The sequence below is a fragment of the Temnothorax nylanderi genome, unplaced genomic scaffold (assembly GCF_030848795.1).
Source record: "Temnothorax nylanderi isolate EJ_2023f unplaced genomic scaffold, tnyl_v1.0 TNYL_tig0002_pilon, whole genome shotgun sequence".
NCBI classification, from domain to species: Eukaryota; Metazoa; Arthropoda; class Insecta; order Hymenoptera; family Formicidae; genus Temnothorax; species Temnothorax nylanderi.
This window is the reverse complement of record NW_027249064.1, coordinates 331,087-344,951: the sequence shown is the minus strand read 5'-3', so window position 1 is coordinate 344,951 and position 13,865 is coordinate 331,087. Positions and strand designations below refer to the sequence as shown.

Genomic DNA, 13,865 nt, shown 5'->3' with positions numbered 1-13,865 from the left:
GATACAATTAAATTAAAACTAATAATTATTATTTAAATGATAAATTAAATTTTAACTAGATCCTTTTATCATCGTCGCTTTATCAATATTATCAGATTTATCGCAAAATATTAATATAAATCCCTATATTAAAAATTCTTGGCCGTATAATAATAATTATTATTTCTGTTAAGATTTTTAATATTTGTAAAAGTTGTTATTTGGCGGATATAAAGAACGTTTATCGAAAGACTACGTATTACGATACCGAACGACAAAGGTGTCATAGATCTCGGTGGTCGTGAAACTGGTCGGCGTTAGGCAGTCTGGATATATCGAGGCGCGAGAGAAGGGTCTTCCTCAGGTTCTCCGGCTTCGATCCAGACGGGGACGACCTCTCCCTCGCCGGAGGAAGGAAGGAAGGATGGACGGAAAGAACCGAGCTAGAGAGGCCGGCGAGAAAGAGAAAGAGAGAGGAAGAGAGTGAGGGGGGTGCACGCATGACCCTGAACCCAACCGCCGTGGCACCCAACCCCCGGTACAGGGGTGCGAAGCCTCGGGAGAGAGAACTCGAGATAGAACGGACGAAGCAAGGGCGGAAGAGAGGAGACTACGGCGGGCGAGGGGAGACACACCGTATATACGAAGAAGAGAGAATAGAAAGAGGGAGAGAGAGAGAGAGACAGAGAGAGAAAGAGAAAGCTAGAGACTACGCCGTCGAGAGAGAGTACAGTTCCCGAGATCAATACTCCCGCGTCTTGCGATCATTCATCTTGCCACGCCCCTCTGCTCTCTCCACACATTTCCTGTCTTTCTCATTCCCTTTCGTTCATCCCCTTTTCCCCGTCGATCTCTCTTTCTCTCTCTCTCTCCTTCTCTCATCCTCTCTTGCTCTGTCTGTCTCCCGTCTCCCCTTTTCTCACCCTCCGCATGCCGCGATCTTCATCCCTCTGGTAGCACCCCTCATAGTCGCGGTCGCCGTCATTTGGCGCCCAATCGTGGCGCCTAATACGAATGGAGCAAAGGGGAGAGAACTTTCCGAAGGTCGCAGGAGAGAGGGAAATCTAAAGAGAGAGAAAGCGTGATAACGCACAAGGTGGTGGCTCCGGTTTCCTACGCATTGACTATGCGCAGTTTCATGGGAAAATGACGATTTCTTAGATTCATACATCAAATATTAAAAACTGTGTTAATTATTCGTGGATAATCATGCGCATGACACTGTTTTAATTTTGCGACTATCATTTGAGTTTATTAAATAAATTTTAACAAAAGGTTGATAAAACGCGGAAAACAAGAGATATTTTACATGAGTTTAATCGAATTATTTAATATATACTTATTATAAATTTAATTTTATAATTCTCATAAATATATGACCGATGTATTTTGTAATCCGTTATATTTTAGAATAATTATAACTATAATAATTTTAGTTTTTTAATTTTTGATAATATTTTATATGATATTAAACATTTATTATATATAAAAATATCAAAATATTACAAGATTTTACTTTTTATTATGTACGGGATTAAACACTAGTTATTCGGTAATTCGGAAAAGAACTTTCTTCTTATGTGCAAAGATAAATAACATATATAAAATAAATTTTTTTTATTCGGTTGTGTGCTTTCTGAGAAAACCTACTTTGAATACGAAAATACGTGCGTCTCCTTATGTATTGATACTTATGAACAACTATCGTGTAAAATTCTTGCGCGAAAGAATTTATTTACGTGACGTTGTGTATTTATTTCGATACTGGGTATACTGTTGTCAGTTTTTACTTTCGACGTATAGACATGGCAAATAAGCGAGGAAGTAAGCTCTGGGAACTCTTACAAAAAAAAAATGGTAATATTCTAACCTCTAACTGTTCTTAATTATTATTTTAAAGAAATGAATGTAAAGAAATAAATTGGTGTATAAATATCAATATATAATGAAACAGAAGTAACTATTTTCATAATCGAAGTAATCTTTTTTCAAAACAACACAACGTTTATTTTATATTTCTCATTTGTCCTTTTACAAGAAATCATTTCCTCGCCGATCGTATCACAGTTACTGGACATGTCTGGCATATAGATTATTGACAGAAACAGATGCTTGTTTGACAGAAGTAGTAGTTTATGGATAAAGTTAATACAGCTAGAAATAAAGCCAAGAAATGCTTTGTGTTACAATATAGACAAATTTTCGTGTACATGGCGCGTTGAACATGATTTAAATAAATATTTGCAAGTTTTGAAATCAGCCTCTAGTCGGTAATGCCTGTATTGAAAGAGTGAGTACATCGAAGAACGTGTCATATAATGAAGAAAATAGTTTCGAAAAGGGTGGATACTCGTTTTAGATAGAAGAGCTGATAGATACGAATCTTGCGATAAAAGAGAGCCTACAATCAGATTGGCAAAAATATCAGATGAGAAATCGATATATCGATTCTCCTTCCGGTATCTTATGCTAGGTTTGCTTTCTTCTCATTTATATTTTGTCCATCTTCTTTCGATAACTTACTGAGGCAACTCGTGTCATTTTATTTTGCATTCCCGTTTCCGTTTTTGCGGTATATTCTTTTAATTTAAGGATATCGACGAAGAAAAAAATTACTTTAATTATGAAAATAATTCATATTTTGGAGGAATATACGAGGAGTAATATTAAGTCATGTAATTATTAGAGTCATTTGAGGAATATTTAATTTGCGCAAATGATCAGAGATTGAAATCTGTATAATTTTAGTGAGTTATTTTTGACACTATAAATACAGAAATATATTTTATATTTATACCAATCGTTGTTATAATTTTTCTATGTTCGTAATATCGAAATTATTCTCGAGTTACGATTGAATATTTCATTGAACACAGTAGTGACAGAAGATAATTGCGTTTCTCTTTTTTCATTCCTATTATTAATTTTATAACAAGATATATCAAATATAAGCAAAGTTGAAAATAATTAAAATTTTATTTAACAAATAGACAAATCCGTTTATTTATTCTTTATTCGTGAAAATCGTCATGTGAATAACCTCTGTTATTAACCTTAGAGAAATGTGGAATGCGCTGTCGTGAAAATTTGGCATAAGTGCAAGAATTAACCTAATTGAGGCTCATGAACTTAAGTGTGGCCGGTAACCGTATATTAACCAATAACTGTTTGTCCTAGTTCATTGCCTTTCGTAACTTCGCTAAACAGGTAGAATGGGAAAAAAGATCGATAGAAATCAATATTGTGTGGGAGTGTAAAGGGTGGCGAAGAAAATCAACGGGGGCATTGCAGGGCAGGCGAGATAGAGGATAGCGAGGAAGAGCGGAGATTTAAGTAGGGGCGAGCTCGTTCAAAGTCTCGGGGATGTCCGTGATATCTTCTCCTTTGAATCGTTTCCTCGCTGCTATCGCATCACCTGTCGCTGCCATCGTACTCGTTACATTCGCCGATCCTTCCGCCGCCAGTGGCTTCGTTCTTCATGGCGGATAAAAAGAAATCAAATTACGTACGATCTGTCTATAATCGATTCGGTTATTCTTCTGAGGTCAACGTGGGCGATTTCTTAGAAACTCTTCTTTCGTAATATTTCACCGCGCGCGCGTCTCGAAAAATTGCCTTGTAAAAAATATCCTGATTTATTTATATATGAATAAGGAACAGTTAATAGTTTGTTTTCTATAAAAATTTGACATATCGCTTTAATTCGTCTAAACAAAAATAATTCCCCATATATTTTCATATATTTCACAATATGGTGTCACTAATTCTGAATTTATCAAATGTGCAGCAATGGAAGCCGAGGATGACGAGGAAGTCAATGACAGTAATGAGAGTTTCGACGAATCCAGAAATGTTTGGGGCGGAGGCGGGGGTGACGAAGGCGGAGGAGACGAGCAGCTCTTTCAAATCAACCGGCTGCAGCAACACGCCAGCTCGGAAAAGAGCTTCGACCGGTAAGTAGCGCTCGGTTTCACCCTCTAAAAGTCCGTCATTTATGTCGTATGACATAATTCCTCTCGCTTTGGCAAATCCTTCACGATATATACGGAAATATGCAAGTGTTGGCCGTATAATTAAAAGCTAAATAAAAAACACACACGGAGCTTCCTCTCAGCGATCGTGACGGTTCGCATGGAAAGACCGAGAGTACGACGATGTACCATCGTGCGAGAGATCGCTGTCGAATCAATCCAAACGCATAGCGTAGATTACGTCAATGTGTCGCTATGCAACAGCATTTATATCTTCCGCTTTGCCCGTCATTATTTTGCGCTTCACCGTGATCCTCTATTCAGTCTCCGATTACGTGTTGAATAATTATTCAATAATTCGTTTACGCTCGATACTACAGTGGCCCAGTAGGTCTTTTGATGACTGGAGAGATATATATAAAAGAGTGTACATTACATTTACAGTATAATTAAATCACCCTGCGTTTTATTTCGTGAGATATTTTATTTATCATGATGAATAAAATTCGTCAAAGCAAAATATAACGATATATTTGTAGAAGAATTTCTTTTTTAAGTTTCTTTCTCGCAAATTGCCAAGTGAGGGTTTAACAAACTTCCAACGCCGTGTTTTCTCCCAATTTCTTCAAATGCTTATTCTTAGTCTCGTACCTTTCCGCCCGAGACGGCTTATATCGGCGTGGACAGAATTCACCCGAACGTATTACCTACTACGAGAAGAAGAAGAAGAAGAAGAAGCTGCTATGCATGATTCGGACGTTGTGAGCGCGGACTAGCCAAATATACACGGTGCGTCAGCGTCGCGGCGCGCGGCGTCGCGTCCTCCCTTCTCTGCGCCGTTTCAACTGCCGGGCGCCTCGTTTGAGGTCATCGTCATCCGGCCTCTTGCGCTCTCTTTCTCGTACGTGCGACCATCCCCCCTTCCTTCTCTTTGCGGTACCCTTTATACCGTCCCTTCCCCTATCTGTCTCTCTTCCTTTCTCGCTCTCTCGTTGTCTTCATTTGTCTTCGTTGTCTCGTTCGGGGCATTCGGATGCGTCTCGGATGAGTGAACTTTGAAGCAAGTATACGCGAGTACGCTTCTATGTTCGCGAACACGAGATCACCGAGGACGTTATCACTAACAAAATGGAGGAATCGATGAAAGGATTGTTGCAGATGTCAAAATAAACGAGCCATTAAAAAAATATTTTTTTATATTAAAAAAATCACGGAAATTACACTTTCCACATTCTTTATTTCGCATCTGATAAATAATCTCATTAATGGCGTAATCTTTCACAGCGCTTTAACAATTTTTTTTAGAAATAACTGTATAATAAATGAAATAATTATTGCATTTGACATCGCGAGAAATACAAGTCGAGCAAATATTTTCGTTATAAAACTAATTTTCAAAATAACAACATGTTTTGCACAGATTTCTTAAGCTTTCAAGTATTTCACCGGCTAGATTATCGCAATGAAAATCTTTGTGACCTTATTAAAAATTCCAAGAATTATTACGCGTATATAACTGCAGGAAAAATATAAATCTTCTACGGTAGAAGAGTTTTCGATTCGCCTCGCGGTTAAGTGGACCTAGGCAAAAAGCGGAAATAGCGTGCTGCCCCAGTCGCCGGTAAAACCGCCGTTGTTTTTTCGCAAACTGTAGTCCATGCACGAGACCGTACTAAGAACATTAGCATAGGCGATCGAACATAATCGAGCTTTCCACGAAAAGATGCATCAAACTTTCAAGAGAAATGTTCTGATCTCAATTCGTATTGTCGAAAGTTTAACGCTCCTAGCATTCCCGAAATAATATCAAAGGTGTTGTATAAAAAAAGTACGGATAAAAAAATGTATATTTAAATAGATATATGCATATTTGAAATAGCTTCTTTTATATTTCAACATATTTCAGATATATTATAGTATCTATAATGACATTTCTTGATACAAATTGTTCAAATTAACGAGTCATCTTTAAGTCGATAGAAAAAAGATATTTCTTGTGGGTCGCAGTTGCGTGTCGCCGGCTGCTCCAATACGCCGCAGCGTGTAATTAAAGGCGTGTTTCGTAACCGCTCACGCGTTCTTGGACGGTTTCCGATTACCCACGGTTAGGGATAACGTGCGCGTATTACGCGGTCACAGGATTCCATGGTGTAACCACGTAGTTTCTTTCGGAGTATACGAGCCCGGGAGACGTCGGGTTAACGTAGAAACCAAGACGTTCTCGACGAACGAAGAATATCATAGGCATGACTGCACGCTCGCTCCTCTCTCGTGAAACTCACGGTATTAAATTCATTTTTTCACGTAAAAAATTAATACACGGTAAGAGCGCACGCGAGCTTATATTAAACCTCGTGGCGTATCTCTTTATCTTGAAAGCATTCTCGCGCGCGAAGGCATATCCTCCTGACACTTTGATCTTTATTCGCATCGCTTAACGTTAAACGTGACCGCTTGACTTTAATTCTGTGTTTACCTCGAATACACCACATCAGATCACACGAATAAAATTCGTACGCGGTTAAATATATCATCAAACCTGCGAGTAGAACACAGATTCTTTGTTCTTATATGCCATTAACGCGTTGCGCTGTTCGTTCAACCTAACTATCTGTTATGTCGGGACATTAACCTGGCGGTCTCTTTTCGGAGAAGCGAGAATTGTTGATGGGCAAGTAGAATTATCATCGGCGACCGTTCTAGACTTAACGCTAATACTTTCGGCGTCGCGACGCAGTTCCGTGAAACGCGCGTCACGCGTGCATGGGAAATATTTCGGAATACCGAACGGGTTAGAGGGGCGACGCGCGACGGGTCGACACGACGGGTTTGTCCGGATGGTATGCCGTGTGCGTACGACACCGACCGGCAGACGAAACAAAATACTGCTAAAATTAATCTGGGCCTTAGGTCATGTCTGCAAGGAGTCTAGACGACGACGACGACGACACCGAGGACGACGCGACTCGCCGCCGAAAGTGGACCGAAGCGTGTGGGCGCGATACTTTAACGAGTTCTGGTATTTCGACACATTTCCGACTTCCTGCTACGCCCTCCCGCGTGCTCCGTCGTCGTTCTGTCCCTTCTTTTCCGCTATATTTACTACACCGTCTGCTCCTTTCCTACGTTAGGAGCATCGCTTGTCTGGAAAGTTTAACGGAAATATACAAGAATTTTCCTTCTCGTCAAAGTAATCGGAAGATTTTAATAAGTTAACGAATATGATTTTATTGTTGGTTATACGTTATACGTGGAATATTATTCTTACATTAAAAATTTATATTAAGGATAAGGATAAAGTGTTTTCCGAGAAAACAAAAAATATATAACAAAAAAATTTAACAGTGTTCCTCAGAATGAGAAGACATTTATCTCATTTCGATTGAATGTTAAGAGCGAATAATAAAAGTCAAAAATATATGTTACGATATTTCGTACACCACGAATAAATATTGTTTTCACATTATTCGAGTCGTCTTTCTTTCTTCTACTTTCTGATCTTTTAAATATGATATATTTCTTTATTATTTACAATCTTATTTTAATGGCACTATCAGAGGCGAGGTGAAATTTATTTCCCTTTTTCGCTTGTTGAAATTCAATACTTTGCCAGAAAGCTTTAGAGATCATCTCCTATGAATCTATAAGTTATGTAAAAATCGCTTATGTAAATTTAATCGACAAGGCGCTTTTTGTTTATTTAATTTTTTTATCTATATTCATTAATCATACAATTTATGAAGCATTACGTACAAGGAATTTCCCCATAAAACCGTTCTAAACCGGTACATGCATTAAGAAATATCGCTGCACTTTAACGTTGCTGCTACATGCTACAACGACAGATCCTAATTCTATTATAAATCACCGTTGGTAGGCCACGAAAGTCCTTTATCGCAGATTACAACCCTCTAACGCGCACGTCACGAATTCGATTTGCTCTGTTAGTTGATGTGAGTCAGAAACGACGAAATTTGGTTCGACGATGACTGGGTCGATCCCGGCCGTCGAATATTTGCCATGTCGTGCCTCTGTTGCCACTGCGGAGAATAGATAATACGGACATTGTTCAGTGTGAACACAGCTTTCGGCCAGATGGCATGATTTTCCAATCGTCACTCCGCTTTTTCTTCGCCCGCTGTTGGTCGCTCACTCCCGCTTTTCATTTGCAAAATCATTACCTGATGAGGAATTGAGGGTTATTCGTTAGGAAATGTCATTTATTTACTTGTTTACTCGTTTATTATGTTGTTCCATGAATTGACTCATTACGGAAATAGAACAGTTGACTTCGTCAAAAGAGGCAGAAATAAAAATGATACAATAGACAAACGTTATTTACCGTTTCAAGGAATCGCTGTTTTATTATGCATGCATTTTATTATTTATGATGTTGGTGTCCGAGTTCAATTAGTAAAAACAACCATTTGTCACAGTTATCGCGTAGATAGGTACGTAGAATGTTCATAATAATTGTAAATCAATATTGAATAAATATTTCAGCATGATATGTGAGTGCGATTTTGATCAGATAAGAGTTTAACTCACTTTTAAGGATACAGATTGGGGAAGGTTACGATTCAGTAACGTCACCTTTAATAGCTCCATGATTGCATGATATTGCGCGACGTAAAGCAACGAAAGAGAGCAACGAAGAGAGCACGTTGGCCGATGCGAATTTTATAGCACGGTAAACATTGCATATCGTGTCAATATGTTGCATGCGTAAATAACTAAAATATTTACCACGATGCGTAAAAAAAAAAATGGCAGTTCGTCAATAATGCATGTCGCAGCTACAATGGGAGAGATCGCGCAACTGCGGGAGATTGTTTTTCCAGAAATCGCAGTTGGAGAGAGGAAAAGGAATTTATTTCAGATTATGCAATTGACAATTGATTGGCAAATCAATTGAAGAAGGTGTAGACGAGAAGTGCGGGCGAAGAATAAATAATCGCTCGTGCCGGCATTGCGAAGTGCCAGTATCCGTAATTGCCTCCATCGAAAGGGTCTCTAAAGAAATCGTAAAGCCGACCGAGGCACGCGCCCTATGACCATCTGCCGGTCTTGTTCCTTCTTCTCGTCGTTACCCGTCTTACCTACTAGCCGCGTATACTTTTTCCGCGCCTTTGCCTCCATTCGAAAGCGTAACCATCGTACGTTAATAACTCCTTGGAACTGAGAGACGCGAGACTAGCAGCGCCGTTCAATATGATATAGCTTTTAGACATCTGCCACGGAAAATGGTCATTAAGGCCCCCTCGCCTCATTAACGGTGTCGCAATAACGTAGAAAACGCAAGCTGGTAAACTTTTAATAACGCGCACTACGCCGATTATATTGCTCGCCTCGTTCGTTCGTCGCTCGATCCGCGTCCTGTCGTGAAAATTTTGCGTTTACACACGCTAGTATGTTCAAACACCGAGTAACACGCTTAGTCAAAGTACTTAATTTTATTTATTTCTAAAAGTTTATGTCCTAAAAAGAATACTTATCTTTTTTAGAAAATAAAATTGTTGCACATGCGTAAAAACATGGTTGCTTAATAAAAATCAAGTAGAGTCTTATTGTCTTATAAAGTTACAAATTTATTTTGAAAAGCGATTTCTCTTTACGAGCTGAATTCTAAACACTAGTTAAGTTAAAGTTTAACAGAATTTAGTTTACAGTTCGGAGGTGAATCTCAGTTTAAATTTTAGTCCACTGATTTCAATCAGTTGTTCGGATAAGGGTTAGTAATGTAGTATTGTAAAATGCCTTGGGGAGAGTCTTGAAAAAAATGTGTAAAAAAAATGCGTAACTACTTTCTCGATGCGATGTGCCGACCAAGGAGGGATTAAGGGATCGCCGGATCGACGAGACTAACGAAGAGGAAGCTGTGGCGAGGGTAGCGCCAACGGAAACAGCTACGAAAACAGTCGCGTCACCGCTAGCAGCCGGCTTTTAGGTCTTTGCTCTCTCGTGCAACTTCTCGCTTTGTGTCTGTCCCGTTCGTCTCCTCTGTTGGCAGGGCCGGGTGTTTTTCCAAATGTCAATTAAAACATTCGATCTTCATAACAAGGGAATTACCTATATCAATGCTATCATGAATGAGCGAAAAAACAAATTTATCGACTCGCGAATATCGTTATTGCATAAGTAGAATGAAACTTTTTCTGTTTGTCGTATTATCGTGTTTTGAATGCGTTAAATAATATGACGATTACTTTTATTGATATTAAACAGACTTTATGCTTCGAACAAGACATCTTTCAAAATTTTTTTCCAATTAAATTATATATTTTTTAAACTTTCTTTATATAATAACTAATAACTAAATGATATAATTTCCATAAGCAAAAAGAAAACTTATCATCGTCAATACTTTGATTCTATATTATTTTATAAAAAGACTCAATTACCTACTTCTAATTTTTAAAAAGTAATTTTTAAAATATTAAAAAAATATGCTTTAATAGGCTTATTCATATTTCTAAAATATTAATACCACTTCTAGCATCTGAGTGGGTGTTAATTTTCCGAAATTTTAAAACATCCAAAGGGATAATCTAAAAATGCATCGTTTCCTTTCTGATTTCGATGGTCTCCACTATTTCCGAAATGAGAGCTTAGGGTGCTCTACGCTCCGGTTACGGCAGTGGCTGCCTGTCTCTCTCCACATCCTCCGCACCACCGGCATCGCCGGGAGTAATCCGTGTGCATTTACGACCCTTGCTGCGCGCACGGCCGTAACAACGTGCATGCGTGTCGGTGAGGGGCAGGTGTGTACACTCGGGTAGAAACGAGACTTATTCGTGGGGAGAGAGAAGAGCGACGAAGAGAGAGGGAGAGACAGAGATGGAGCATAGAGGGAGAGGAGGAGTAGCGCGTGCCGCCGTCGACCATCCGGAGGCCAGGTGTAGCCTTTATCCATTTTACTCGCGTTTGTTACCCTCGGACCTCTACGATTCCGATGCACCCTCTGGGTCTCGTTGCTTCTGGGGTGCCCTTCGGCCGATGCGAGTGTGCGGGGAAAGCGAGAGAGAAAGAGAAAGAGGAGAGAGAAAGAAAAGAGATCGACGCGGCGATCGACGACCAGCGTTCCTTCGGAACACTGTGGCTTCGAGATGCGAATTTACACATTGCGCCCCTCGCAAACACGCGCGCGAACGATGCCCTCGTGCCTATCATCGCGTTTTCGCTTCTTCCATTTAAATCGTAATGTTCAATTCGTACTCTATGCATATTTGTAAGACATTGTGTGTGTTCCTTTAGATATATATGTATGTGACTAGCTACGATCATGATTTTATTTATAGTTGCGACATGATTTTGCGGGGATAAATTCAAGAGACGTGTTGTATATACTGAATTGAACAAAAAAGTTTATTATCTACTATTCTAAAAATGTAGAAATATATTTTTAGTATGGAATATTAACATGAATAGTACGTATGAATCACAAATTAACGTAGCTATTTAAAATACTTGTTAAAAAATAAACATAGTGAAATATAAAGACAAGCGATCAGAAATAGGAGCGAGGTTAAATTTTTTTAAAATTAATTTTTAATTAATGCTATAATGTATAAGTCGGAATTTTTCTCAGATAGTAATATTGTATGATAACGAGATTATGACTGCAAGGAAATGGCGGGGTGCCATTTCACCGGAAGATCATAGGAAATAGACACCATTTAGAATCTTAAAAATTCACTCCAGCTGTCGTGTCTGGCGCGATCGACGAGTCTAATTCTAGAGCAACGTAAGAGGGATAATCACACTCCCTTTCGTCGTCCTTGTCGTCGTTTCCCCTGTTCATCCCCTTGGAGCGGCACACGCCCACGCGGAAATGACGCCCGCCCCGGAGTAATCTACGTGACCCCCAATAACGATCACTTCAAACAGCGTTCTTGCAACTACGTTGCCGATTTTTCTCTCCAATTCCGGCGTGCTACTTATCAGATGCGAACTTTGATCAAAGAATTTAGATAAAAGTCTAAAGTAAAAAGGGAAAAAAGTAGTTCTTAGTCGTCAATATAAACGCATTTATTTTTTCGTCACTATTTCACGTTTCTATGCAATAAATTAAGAAATTGTTCAGTAGAAAAAAATACTCACTCTTGTTGTATTGGTAGAAATGGTACAATCACGAAATAGTACAATCATAGAATAGATATCACAATTAATGACCAACGTTAATTGAGCTCTGATTCTAAACTATAAGGATATAAGATAATATAATGAAAGGTAATAACCGTGAAAAATTAATGATTCTATTAAAAAAGGCATGATTCCCCACCAGGTTTCCTCGCGTTAAGTCGACATGGACGAATTCACGGTATTTTTCTTTTCAACGCAATCGTGATACTAGGATCAACATCTTTCATCGGTTATCTCGTCGCAAACATTCCATGGATTGGGACAACGTTAAGGAACTTCCCTCCCAGAGAGAAGTGCGACCACGATGACGACAAGGACATCAACGACGACGAAAGCCTTTTGACGTGCATTAAACACGATGGCAACTAAGTGTTTCTCCACGGTGTTCGTTCTCCGCCAGCTCTTTCTACCTTTCTCTCTCGGTCATGGTGACGAAACTCCCGGACTATTCTATCCTCTAGGAGGATCGAAGATGAAATAACCCGATCGAACCTTTTATCAACGGCCATCCTGGGAAACGTGGCTACGAGTACCATTTGAGAGCCGCTTTCAGAAGTAAAAGAAGTTTGGGAGAGACCAGAACGGAAAAAACTTTAGGCGATTATTTTGAGTATCACTTAGAACTTCTGAAAGACAAAGTCCAAGGAGAAGCGTCAAGTCGCTAATAAGGAAATTCGCGCGGTTTACTTTCGTCGAAAGATGAATTGCTAAACAAAAACTTATATAATGATAAACGTTTAATATATATACATATATCATCAAAAATATATTTAAAATTTAGTGCATGAAATTTAACGAAAGACGAATATTTTAACTTTAAATATTATAAATTTACTTGAAAATTACTTCTTTTCCTTTGTATTTGCTCGCAATATGATTGAAAACAATACAATCTACTTTTTTGATAGATTTTATTTGATACTTTCTTGAGATATTCGACAAGATTTTTCGCATAATACGAGACGATTCGTTGATCCATTATTAGGCGATGGGGTTCAACGCCACGGCCGGTTCTTCGAAAAAGAACAGAGGCGAGGCGATTGGTTATCATGTTACGACGCTAGGCTCGCGTTAAACCTGGTAACTGAATCTATCTTTGCCCAATCGCTGTCAAATGCTCGACAACGTTCGAATTTGTCCAACCAGGCATACAGCTTTTGGTGCTCTCTTTCTTTCTCTCTTTTATCCTTCTCTCTCTCTTCTCGGTTTGTCAGTCAGCTACCAAAATATATCGGTAGAACGCGTTTTCAATGCGATTGCGTCCACACCACATTTAGCGGATTGTATAAAGATATAAAAATTGATTTAGGGATTATAATAATCTTTGTAGTTTGACTTCTGAATGGATCTTGTTTATTTTGGAAAATTTATCTCAAATTTTCTTTTCTTAGACTTTATTTGCTATCGAGGTATGCAAAAATATGTATTTTAAGGCAAAATTCATGTTTTATTTTGAAAGAGAATTTGGTGTCTTTAAGATCGTTGATCGCATCACTGCAGAGTTAGTGGTATGAGTCAATCTGTTACACCCGGAGGAAGACAATCGCGCGGCAGGTTCTTAATTGCCGTTGGCACGGGGAGACTGCGGTAAAAGAAAGAGAGAGAGAGAGAAAGAGGAAAAAATAGTAAGAGAGGCCAATCGCCGCATGCACGTTCGCGTTTCTGCACGCGCTACGAAAGAAGAGTCCAGGTGCGAAGTGCGTCCCACCCTCTCCCCCTCGAAGCGTCTAACCACCTTTCGACCGGCACCTCGTACGTCGCGATCGGTAGCGG

At 39.1% G+C, this 13,865-nt stretch overlaps 1 protein-coding gene across 2 annotated transcripts in view; it reads left to right on the top strand.

The window, feature by feature from the left end:
- The window catches only part of LOC139768388 (serine/threonine-protein phosphatase 4 regulatory subunit 1), a 125,543-nt gene that overhangs the window by 20,149 nt on the left and 91,529 nt on the right, over window positions 1-13,865 (top strand). For both annotated transcript variants that reach the window (XM_071698540.1, XM_071698532.1), the window contains exon 2: window positions 3,767-3,932. In XM_071698540.1, the coding sequence (XP_071554641.1) occupies window positions 3,769-3,932 (164 nt within the window). In that variant the 5' untranslated portion in view covers window positions 3,767-3,768. The remainder of the gene's footprint in view (window positions 1-3,766; window positions 3,933-13,865) is intronic.